At 35.9% G+C, this 11,815-nt stretch overlaps 2 protein-coding genes across 2 annotated transcripts; both read right to left on the reverse strand.

The window, feature by feature from the left end:
- Window positions 1-844: 844 nt before the first annotated feature.
- On the reverse strand, window positions 845-5,327 carry LOC107048211 (60S ribosomal protein L5). Its single transcript, XM_015271279.1, has 5 exons — window positions 5,221-5,327; window positions 4,036-4,356; window positions 3,382-3,584; window positions 2,189-2,366; window positions 845-1,198 (listed from the first exon to the last, which is right to left on the reverse strand). The coding sequence occupies exons 1-5, from the start codon at window positions 5,221-5,223 to the stop codon at window positions 1,010-1,012; spliced, it is 894 nt and encodes a 297-aa protein (XP_015126765.1). The 5' UTR covers window positions 5,224-5,327; the 3' UTR covers window positions 845-1,009.
- A 2,338-nt stretch (window positions 5,328-7,665) lies between these two features.
- On the reverse strand, window positions 7,666-10,470 carry LOC107048240. Its single transcript, XM_015271320.1, has 2 exons — window positions 10,325-10,470; window positions 7,666-8,683 (listed from the first exon to the last, which is right to left on the reverse strand). Exon 2 carries the CDS (start codon window positions 8,578-8,580, stop codon window positions 8,023-8,025), a length of 558 nt encoding a protein of 185 aa, XP_015126806.1. The 5' UTR covers window positions 8,581-8,683; window positions 10,325-10,470; the 3' UTR covers window positions 7,666-8,022.
- Between the last annotated feature and the right edge of the window lie 1,345 nt (window positions 10,471-11,815).

Here is an 11,815-nt window from a genome sequence, read left to right on the forward strand (position 1 = left end):
AATCCCCTCGATCTCCTCTCGAAAATTAATTTATGTACAAAAAGTTGTAGATTCTTTTTCACCGGGTAAATTCGATTTTGAAAAATGTGAATGATGCGTGAAAAAGTGATAGTGATAACGCAAATTCATTCCACCTCAATTCCCTTAAATTAATAGCAAATCAAAATTATGAAAATCATTTTTTTAAATTCATTGAATACAAATTACACTGTCCAAGAAGTTTTAAGGACAAGTAAATACTCCCAGGTATCAATCTTCATAAATAAACAAAAACTTCATTTTATTAATCTCGAAGAAAAATAAATCAGTCTCTCCCGTTCTCTTCAATAAAAAATATACTTTGCACAAATCAATTGCGCATTCTCGAAGAAATCCTCTTCATCAGTCTTAGAGAATCAAAATCCCCTCGATCTCCTCTCGAAAATTAATTTATGTACAAAAGATTGTAGATTCTTTTTCACCGGGTAAATTCGATTTTGAAAAATGTGAATGATGTGTAAAAAGTGATAATGCAAATTCATTCCATCTCAATTCCCCTAAATTGAAAGCAAATCAAAATTAGGAAAATCATTTTTTGAAATTCATTGAATACAAATTACACTGTCCAAGAAGTTTTAAGGACAAGTAAATACTCCCAGGTATTAATCTTCATAAATAAACATAAACTTCATTTTATTAATCTCGAAGAAAAATAAATCAGTCTCTCCCGTTCTCTTCAATAAAAAATATACTTTACACAAATCAATTGCGCATTCTCGAAGAAATCCTCTTCATCAGTCTCAGAGAATCAAGCTCCACTCGATCTCCTCTCTCTCTCCCTTAGAATAAATTTATGTACAAAAGATTGTAAAACAAAAGCTGTATTTTTCATTTTTATTATCAACATTTTCGTACCACCGTTCACGTGCTACAGATAAAAATACATTAATCATCAATGTAATGTTAAAATGGCAACGTGAACGATCCAGATTAACGGATGAGGTACAAAAATTATTTGTGGACCGGCTTATTAAGCTTCGGCCTCCTCCAACTTCTTCATGAATGACGCCTTCTTCTGGTTGACACGGTTCTTGCGCTCGGAGAGGGTGAGCTTGGCGCGATTCCAGCGTTTCTTCACTGGCTCCTTCTTCCTCTCGACTACCACGTGGTCTGGGTTGGCACGAATAGCCTCGTGAGCCTTCTTGTAGAGTCCCTCAATCTGTGAAGCAAAAAGAAAAAAAACAATTCAATTCTTGAGACTCAGGGGAATTTTTTCGAGTTGCTCGGGGGTTTGGGAGTGTCACAGGGGCCAATGCAGTAGAATGCAGGGGATATTGCACTCAACAGTTTCGCGGTACCATTGTGATCACTATTGTCCAACTGCGACGTTGACGGGGCATTGAATAGCCTCGTAACAATTTTTAGTTGGACGAAATTTTTGGATGTCATTCACCGTCTTCTCATCACTGTTGTGATAATTTTTTTTGTTGTGATAAGTTCATGTTAAAAAATGCTTGCAAAATGATTTTTCTGTTATTTTCACGTTTGCTGATTATTAATTATTTTAATGAGGAGTTAGTGCTTGAAGAGACTTGGGGAATCAATTATATTTTGTTATTTTAATGATTCTATGGATTAAAAGATCATTTTTGTAACTAAAATCGTGTGCGAAAAATTGATATTTCTTACCAACATTTCTCGTTATTAAAATAATTTAATATTCAACAAGATGAAATACAAATTATTAACGAATTTATAACGAGAATTATTATTGGATTTATAACGAGTGGTCCTAGAAATGAATGTCTAAAGAATGTTTTTGTAACTAAAAAAATTCTAGACAAAATTTCTTGATATTTTCATTATTGAGATAATTTAATATTCAAAGAGACTTGAAAAATCAATTATATTTTATTTAAATATTTTTTAATTGTTAATCATCTTAATGAAGAGTTCTTCGAGAAGAGATTATGAAAAAAAATTTTGTGGCGAAACTTCTCCATAAAAATTTTAATTTCCTCTTGAAGGCAATCTTCAAGAGAATTTTATATTCCACAAGTGAAAAATTGACTCTTAACATTTTTCTTTCCATCTCCAATGAGTTTTCTCGATTACAAATCATCTTGAAAGAACTTATCACAAATAATTTGTTCGACCTCACGAAATTCTCCACAAAAAATATTTAGTATTATTTGAAAAAGAAACTTACAGCATCAGCAGTGATTCCGTGCTTGATGTACTGTGAAAACTGACGTTTGTAGGCCTCATCGTCTTCCTCCTCGAGTGTCCTCATGTAGTTAGCGATGTGCTGGGCGAAGATGTGTTGACGATGGACGTCAGCATTGAAGGATTTCGACTCATTGTCGTATCCAGGGAATCGCTTTGTGCTGCGAAATAAAATTTAAAAATCTCAATTCCCAAAAAATCGTTTCTAATCATTTTTTTTTAATTTTCTGGTGTAGTTCAGATAAAGTTATAATCCTTGGACGCCGGTGTGGAGGTGGTCCCAATGCGGTAAAACACACACACAGGGATTTCCCTCCACGTGGCTCAGATGACGCGCATGTGTCAGTTTTTCATCATAAAGTGTTCAGAGGACATTTAAAAAATCCTAGTGATTTCGGTGTTTTTAATATTCACTTAAGGCCCGGGTGTACTATTTTTCGAACGTTATCTCGATGTTTTTTTTCATCTTTCGTCATCTGAAATTGTCAATTGAGTCCTGCATCATGCAGAAGTTTTGAAAAATTATGAATGAATAATCAAAAAAAAGTAGAAGAAATTTTTAATTTTTTCAAAGAGCATTTTTAATTTATATTCAGAATGAGTTGAATAACAAGAAATTGAAAAATGTGTCTGATTTGCGGTGTACTGTTTCGATGAACCAGAATTTTTTAAACAATTCCAGTGATTTCAACGGATGTGGGAGAAAAAGAAAACAATATTCATTTAATTGTCCTTTAATGATTAGATAAATCTTGAAAATTGTCGAGAATTTTTTTTTAATTTCAGAGGACCTTAGAGATGAAGAAAGCAAGATTTATCTAACTGTCATCATAAAAATGACCCAGAATATTAATTTAAAAAATCGTTATTTCAAGAATTCCACATTAATTAGGAAATATTAGAAAAAATATTCAAGAAATATTAGAAGAAAAGCAAAAATCATTAATCTTATTGTTATTTCGCAATTAAATGAATATTGAAAATGAATGAATGTCGTCAAACGACAATGGGATGAATATAGTTTCCTTTTTCTCCAAAAAATCCCCTGAAATCACTGTGGAATCCATCAACAATGGAAGTGCACCAGAAAATTAATTACAAAAAATCGTTTTCGTCGCTTTAAAAATGTCTCGAGGGTCTCAAAAAATTCATTGACCTGTGGGAGATGATGTTTACCTGTGGGGAATGTTGAGACCACCGTCGACAGCTCCCTTCATGGCACCGAAGACGCGTGCACCAGTGGTGGTGCGCATCAGACCAGTGTCCAGGTAACACCTGAAGGCACCTGGGCCATCATCGAGCTCCTCGACGTTGTACTCGTCACCAGTCACGTCGATGCTGCCAGTGTACAGTTTGTCGAGACCCAATTTCTTGAGCAGCTGTGGATGCACAAATTTTTCATTTTTATTTCGGCATTTGATGGGGTTTCATGGGATTTGGGGGTCCTTGGGGTTTCAGATTTATGATTTTAGGGAACAAATGTTTCTTCATTGTTTGTCAAAGCGAGCTGAGTGATATCATCATGTGAAATTTTTTCTCGAAGAGAAAAAGGTTTTTTTTAACTCAGCAGAGAAGTGAGTAAATTAAGAAATAGTTCTGGGCGATATTTTTTACATTCATTAAATGTCGATCAATCGAAAAAATAATTGATCACATGATTGTACACGAGTAATATTACCGAAAGGTGAAATAATCAGTGCAAGTTGAAATCGTCCAGAAATTGGCCATTTACATGTTTTCTAAAATATTATTTTGCATTCCCATTGTTTTACCACTTCTCTGCTGATAATTCAATGTTTATTATCAATTTTTCAATGATAAAATGCTCACCCTTCTGGCCAACAGCAGCCCAGTGCAATAAGCTGAGGCATAATTGGTCAGACCAACTTTGATTCCATAGTTGGGCAGTTCGTGGCTGTATGCAGCACAGACTATTCTGTCTCCCTCGATCCTTGAGTATGCCACTTGGCAAGTGATATCCTTGTTGGACAGACGTACAATCAGCCTGTATTTGGGAGTATTGTACTTGTTCTTGTCCTGGATTGTCAGGCGTTTGCGAGCGTAGTAATCGGTTTTACCCTCGCGACGCCTCTTGTACTTGACTTGGAAACGCTTGAAGTACTGCTTGTTCTTCACTACTTTGACGAAACCCTGTGGAACATTGTTAAACATTATTAGGATGTGTCTGGATTTTGCAATTTTTTTTCTCAGGTTTTTTTTTTGTTCAGACAAATGATAATTAGGGAACAAGAAGTTTTCTTCATGTATCATTCAAAGCGAGCTGAGTGGCTCATCATTTCGGTGGAAAGGCACATATTTCAATCAATATCACCACGAAAATGAATGTCGAATTGATATGAAAAGTGATTAATTAATTGCGAAAAAAAAATGTTGAAATATCGTTTTTTCGTGTGTTTTTTGGGAATATCTCGAGATTAGAGCGGGATATCGAAATTTTTTTTGAAACATTTTTTGTAGAGAATTCCACGAGGTGCAAAAAAGGTCTTATCAAAAATTTCGGTGTCTCCCTTGGATTCAAAAATATTCACGAAAAACTGCATCTCAAATGGAGTTTACTCATTGTTTTTAACAATTCACGGTTTTTTAGCTTCAGTTTTAATTATTTATCAACAATCGAGATTTTTCATTTAGTTTATTGTTTTGATATTTGTATTTTAGTATGGGGAACATAACCAAAAAATATTTTCACACCAACAATCACTTTTTCACTATTTTTTTGAACGATAACATTAAAAATTTGGAAAAATTCAAGTTTTCTGTTTCGTTAACGATTAACAATTACGAGTGATTAACAATATTATTTTGATGATAAAAATGAGAAATTACGTGTGAGGTGGAGACACTCGCATGGACCCATTGTCAATCCGAATTTCGAATCCATAAAATAACGAAACATCGCAAAATTGATTGAAATATTTTCGATTGCTTAATATTCTTCGATGATTCCTCCAACTGAAGAACGGAATATTTATTGTTTTTTCTAGGATTACGTACCATTTTGGGTTGAAAAAGAAGACGCCGGATCGGACACCTTCTTCCAAGCAACCCCCGTTGGAAAAGAGAGGAAGAGGCCAACTTCAGAGCGCGTTGGCCATTCTACCCCCTCCATTCCACAAATTTCTGACTTCCGGTGGACGAACGTGAAGCCGCATTCTCATCATCGGCGACGGTAAGTAAAAAAAAATTTTTAATCCGGGGAAAACTTTGCGCCATGAATTCTCAGTCAAAGAAAGATGAAAAAAACGAAGAATAGCTTCAAAAATTTGCTCTTCTTCAAGGAACTAGGTAAAACGAGTTGAAGTCGCTCTGAAGAGGATAAATAATTTCAAGGAATCGTCAAAAATTTGGGGAAGTTTGCGAGATATGCCCATTTTTTTGTTTTTTCTTCTTGAAGAAATGTCTGGGTCTTTTTTCATTTAAAAAAAAATTAAAACAGAAAATATGTCTACCCGTTCATACGAAGTATTTCGAAATATTGGAGTTGTTATAGCACCCATGGAGGTGGCAGTAAACATCTGAAATTTTCACTCTTATTTAGTATTGTAAAGCTATAAATTTTTAGGACAAAAGGGCTAGATTGACTGGACTATGGGGAGGAAACAGTACTTTTTAAAACTTATTTATTCAATTACTTACAATTAATAAATCAAACAATTTGCAGAAAGTCACAGAAATCGATCATAAATTAGTGCCTCTTCTTGCAGGATACGTTTTATACTTCATCTCCCCCTCAAATTTTGCTCTTTGCCCTAGTTTAACCGACTCTCAAGGGTAAGTTGAGGGATTAACCCCTCACGTACGGGGTCAATAACCATTTTGACCCATGCAAATGTGAACGCTTGCTTTCAAAATCGATTATTCCCGAAACTGTGCAGAATAAGTTCGTCAACGAAGCGGTAAAATGTTTTACCCTTTACACCGAACTCCCGGTCTGTGAGACCGCCATCAAAACTTTCACAGTGTATAACTATTCATAAATGTAAGAAGGAAATCTCAAACTTCCAGTAGCTTCCCCATTTCATCGGCTCCAATCGATACAAAGGGTTTTTGATTTTTTTTCGCCCCGATAAATCCAGGAAATCACCAATTTTTCGTCTAATTTATTCCCTGGGGGAATTGATAAAAAAAAATAATTAGCACCAATTATTCGTAATGAATGCCGTATCTCTGTTAGTTCGATAATCGAGGATCAACGGGCGAAATTTCAGTAGTGAAGTGGTCAATCGGGTTAGAGTAGCTCTACCCTTCGGCCGGGCTACGCTGTACTTTTGGATATTTTCAGTTTTTCAATTTTTCAACTAAATTGCATGGAATAAATTTGAAAAAATTCATACCCAGTCAGTATTGTCTAAATTAAATTTCGCAAAATACTGATATTTTTTCAAACATTTCCCTCTTATAAATAAGTAATAAAACTTGCTTGGAAAACGGTGGATTATTTTTTATGAGGTGTCAAAAAAATTCTTCATTTCTTCACATCTGATGGAAAAAAATTCAGATTTTAATATTTGATTACAATGGAAATGTTGATTTTCACATAAGACACTGGGTTAAGGCTCGGGTGTACTATTTTTCGAACGTTATCTCGATGTTTTTTTTTTCATTTTTTGTCATCTGAAATTGTTAATTGAGTCCTGCATTATGCAGAAGTTTTGAAAAATTATGAATGAATAATCAAAAAAAAAAGTAGAAGAAATTGTTAATTTTTTCATTGAGCATTTTTAATTTATATTCAGAATAAATTGAATAACAAGAAATTGAAAAATGTATCTGATTTACGGTGACAAATGGCGGCCTGTCACCCAATATCATGCAGGGGAAAGACTGATTTCGTAAATATTTTCCCACACTGCACAGAGACATTTATTACGGAAAAGGCTCTTTGAAAAAATTTGTAATATTTTTGAGAATTTTTTAATCACACTTTTATCACATAAAAATGGCAGATGACTACATACCACTGTTTTGAAAATTGAGATACCTAGCTGTCACTTCCCATGAGGAGTTAGTGTTTTGTTATCCCCCATGGAAAATGACATCTAATAAATAATTTGCCACAGCGAATCAGATATTTGTAATTTCCACTTTTTTCAACTCATTCAGAATCTCAATTAAAAACGCTCTTTGAAAAAGTTCAGAATTTTTTCTATTTCTTTTATCATTCTATCATAATTTTTGGGAATTTCTACATGATGTACCACTCAATTGACAATTTTGGATTACGAAAGATAAAAAAAAATCCAGATAACATTCGAAAGATAGTACACCCGGGCCTTAAGTCGACTTATCTCCCAGTTGAGTTTTTCAGGAATATTTCCGAATCTAAGGGAGATAGCGAAATGTCCGTAATTACATTTTTTGTAGCTCACAATGGGCTCTACAAAAAAGGTTATAATAAAAATTTTCCCATCTCCCTTAGATTCCGAAATATTCATTGAAAACTGGTCAACAGTCAAAATTGCCTTGTACCGTTTGACTTCACTACTGAATTTTTCGAAATTTCTAGAAACCCCTCAAATTATCTCGCAATGCCTAGAATCTTCTAGAATTCCGATAGATGGCGATGTACATAAGGACCGTTTCCCAAAATGCCCCCCCCCCCCCTGAAACCGCAGACGGATCCACGTCAAAATGTTCACATCAAACACTGATTTGCGAGGAAAAAACACGAAATTATCTTTAAATATACTCATACGTTTTGCCTCTTCCGTTCGACCGTTCCCCGTTTGACTTTTCCCCGTGTTAGCCCCCATTTGAACCTTCAGTTACAAAAAGTATTGGCTCATTCGCTCACACCTACGCGTGGTAAAAGAAGGGCCCAGTCCTTGAGGGATGAATCGGCAGAACAATGGGAAAGGGGACGACAATGGGCGTTATCACAGGGGTACGGTACATTGGAGGGAACTCATAATGTCTGCGCTTACGCTTGGGGGTGGCACTTTGGGCAGGCTTGGGGGTGGTAGCTTGGACAGGCTTGGGACACTTGCACCCTCTGCGCTTGTTTTTCGAGCATATCGGACACTTGCGCATCCTCTTGCCTCTTTTTCTTTTTGGCACCTTGCATTCTTCCTTGATTTCTTCATTACTTTTCCATGGGCCCTCCAGCATCAAGTCCATAAAGCCACAAACACCAGGTCGTTTCGCCTTACGCGAGGTGTTCTGCGCTGCTGAATCTCCGAGAAAATCATCTTTCATGTTCTCCGCGTACGTCTCCAGGTCCTCCAGTATCTCCAGGACATCGTCGTCCGAGGATTTTGAATCGCCCGCCTCGGCGGCAATGTCGATTGGCTTGACGTCGGTCGGGCTATTTGGTATTTGTTCAGATGATGGATTTGTTCTTTCGGGTGATGACATTATCGGGTAATGAAGGGAGCTTCAGATCGGGGGATTTATTTTTTCGATTTTTTGGGAGGAAATTTTGACATCCTGGTGAGAGGCTTCCTGGGTTCGTTGGAGTCTGGAAAATATTGGGAAAGAGAAGGTTGTAGATGCACAGTCACAGGTGGAAAGACATTTAAAGTTGCTCTACCCTTACGGTAGATTCAAAGATTATTGAAAAGTGCAAAAAAATTGCAGAAAACTCGATTAGATTCGGAATCCTAATTTTTTTCTCAATTTAAGGCCCGGGTGTACTATCTTTCGAGCGTTTTCTTCATGTTTTTTTTTTCATCTTTCGTCATCTGAAATTGTCAATTGAGTCCTGCATCATGCAGAAGTGTTCAAAAATTATGAATGAATAATCAAAAAAAAGTAGAAGAAATTCTTTATTTTTTCAAAGAGCATTTTTAATTTATATTCAGAATAAGTTGAATAACAATAAATTGAAAAATGCATCTGATTTACGGTGAGAAATGGCGGCCTGTCACCCAATATCATGCAGGGGGAAGACTGATTTCGTAAATCTTTTCCCACACTGCACAGAGACATTTATTACGGAAAAGGCTCTTTGAAAAAAGTTGTAATATTTTGGAGAATTTTTTAATCACACTTTTATCACATAAAAATGGCAGATGACTACATACCACTGTTTTGAAAATTGAGATACTTAGCTGTCACTTCCCACGAGGAGTTAGTGTTTTGTTATCCACCATGGAAAAGGACAGCTAATAGATAATTTGCCACAGCGAATCAGATATTTGTAATTTACACTTTTTTCAACTCATCCTGAATCTCAATTAAAAACGCTCTTTGAAAAAGTTCAGAATTTTTTCCATTTTTTTTATCATTCTATCATAATTTTTGGGAATTTCTACATGATGTACCACTCAATTGACAATTTTGGATTACGAGAGATAAAAAAAAATCAGATAACATTCGAAAGATAGTACACCCGGGGCTTAATTGTCGTTTTGGTTTTTCAATGAAGAAATGGTTAAAAATCAGGATTTAACCCATTGTCTTATGTAAAAATCCACATTTCCATTGTAATCAAAAATTAAAATCTGAATTTTTTTGACACATAAAAAATAACCCACCGTTTTGCAAACAAGTTTTATTATTTATTTATCAGAGGGAAATGTTTGAAAAAATATCATATTTTGCGAAATTTAATTCAGATAATACTGACTGGGTATGATTTTTTTTTCAAATTTTTTCCATGCAATTTAGTTGAAAAATTGAAAAACTGAAAATATCTACTTTAAGGCTGTGCACATTTTCATTCTATTCAGACCTTTTTTTAGTGTCTGAAAAATGTCTACAAAAGGTGTTGTGAAATTTAGAAATTCGTTTTCTGCTGTGTCAATATTTATGAGAATTTTTGATCATTTTTTCGATGATTTTTCAGTTTGATGAACGGAGTAAATATTTCCCCTAGGTTACCAGAATGCAAAGGTCCATTGTTGTTCCATTAAAAATTTAGTCTTTGTATAGGTTGACAAGACGTATATGAAATGAAAAAAATTCAAGTGCTCAGGTTTTGACTCGGGTATCGAAGTTCACGACCTAAAACTCAATTTGATCGAAAATTAACAGAATTTCCTAGAGAAAGCGGTGGGTTTTTCTATTGAATTGCTCCATACGTGACTTTTCGACATAAAGGTTATTCCATGTTGGAGATTTGACTGTATGTGGGTTATTGAGAAAAAATCAGATTTACCTGAGTTTTTGGGCTGTCGATCTGCAGTCACATCTTATTATCGGGTTTTCCGAGATTTTTGGGTGATTTTCTGGGTGATTGTTGATGGTTCCAGGGAATTACAGTGTGTCAATTCATTTAATGTTTACGTGCGCGATGAGCGAGGCCATTATAGTGGCTTTACCCCCTCTCTGTTGAAGGAGTATCATCGAGGAGGGGAGTGGAGAGATGTCAACAATTATTTGATTATCTCAGTAATGAGTGGTATGGCGAGAAAATGTGAGAGGACTTTTTTGTAGGAAATTTTGTGGACTATAAAAAATGTCGCTTAACATTTTCTCGTGGAGCCAATAGTTACCGAGATAATTGAAGGATTCATGAAAGGCTCCTATTCCAGTTTCAGCAGAGGAGGGGGGAGAACGTGAATGGAAAGCGGTAGAGGGTCTCCTGTGTTGGGAAATACGATCTTGAGTTATATTAGGATAAATAGACTATAGACCTTTTCAACCTGAGTCACTAGATTTTCGGAAACTTTTCCCATGTTAATTCCCCTAGGAGTTTCGGAAACTTATTTAGACCCTCATTATAAACCTCGTGACCCTTACTCTGACCCTCAGACCCTTATTTTGACCCCCGTGACCCTTATTCTGAGCCTCATGACCATTATTTTGACCCTTGTGACTCTCACTGACACTTATTTCGACCCTTGCGAAGGTTAATCTGACCCTTATGGTCCTCATTTAGATCTTCATTATAATCCTCATGACCCTTACTCTGACACCCTAACCCTTATTTACTTACTCTGATCCTCTGACCCTTATTTTGACCCTCGTGACCCTTATTCTGAGTCTCATGATCATTATTTTGACCCTTATTGATACTTATTTCGACACTTGTCAAGCTTAATTTGACCCTCATGGTCCTTATTTAGACCCGCATTATAATCCTCGTGACCCTTACTCTGAACCTTATTTGGAACTTTGTGAAGCTTAATCTGACACTCATGGGCTTTATTTAAACCTTCATTATAATCCTCGTGACCCTTACTCTGACCCTTATTTGGACCCGGTGAAGCTTAATCTGACCCTCATTATAATCCTCGTGAATCTTACTCTGACCCCCTGACCCTTATTTACTTACGCTGGTCTTCATTTTGAACCTCGTAACCCTTATTCTGAGCCTCATCATCATTATTTTGATCCCCATGACATTTATTTTGGCATTTATGACCGTTATTAAGACTTATTTCGACCCTTCTGAACCTTAATCTGACCCTTGTGACCCGTAGGTCGACCCTTGTGATCCTTAGTTTCTCACCCACAATTTTGAAGTCTTTTGCGATAGGTTTTAAGGCTCTATCTCTCATAGTTTCCGAGATAATCGCGAAAAACGAAATCGCCATAAAAAAAAATTTAATTCATCTTGTACAGGGTGTAGGAAGTGAAAAAACGCAATTCTGAGCGGTCCATCCGCCTACAGGGAACCCAAATTTCCTCAGGAATCGAATGGGAT

Source organism: Diachasma alloeum, unplaced genomic scaffold (genome assembly GCF_001412515.2).
Source record: "Diachasma alloeum isolate Michigan unplaced genomic scaffold, Dall2.0 Dall_scaffold_00186, whole genome shotgun sequence".
NCBI lineage: Eukaryota > Metazoa > Arthropoda > Insecta > Hymenoptera > Braconidae > Diachasma > Diachasma alloeum.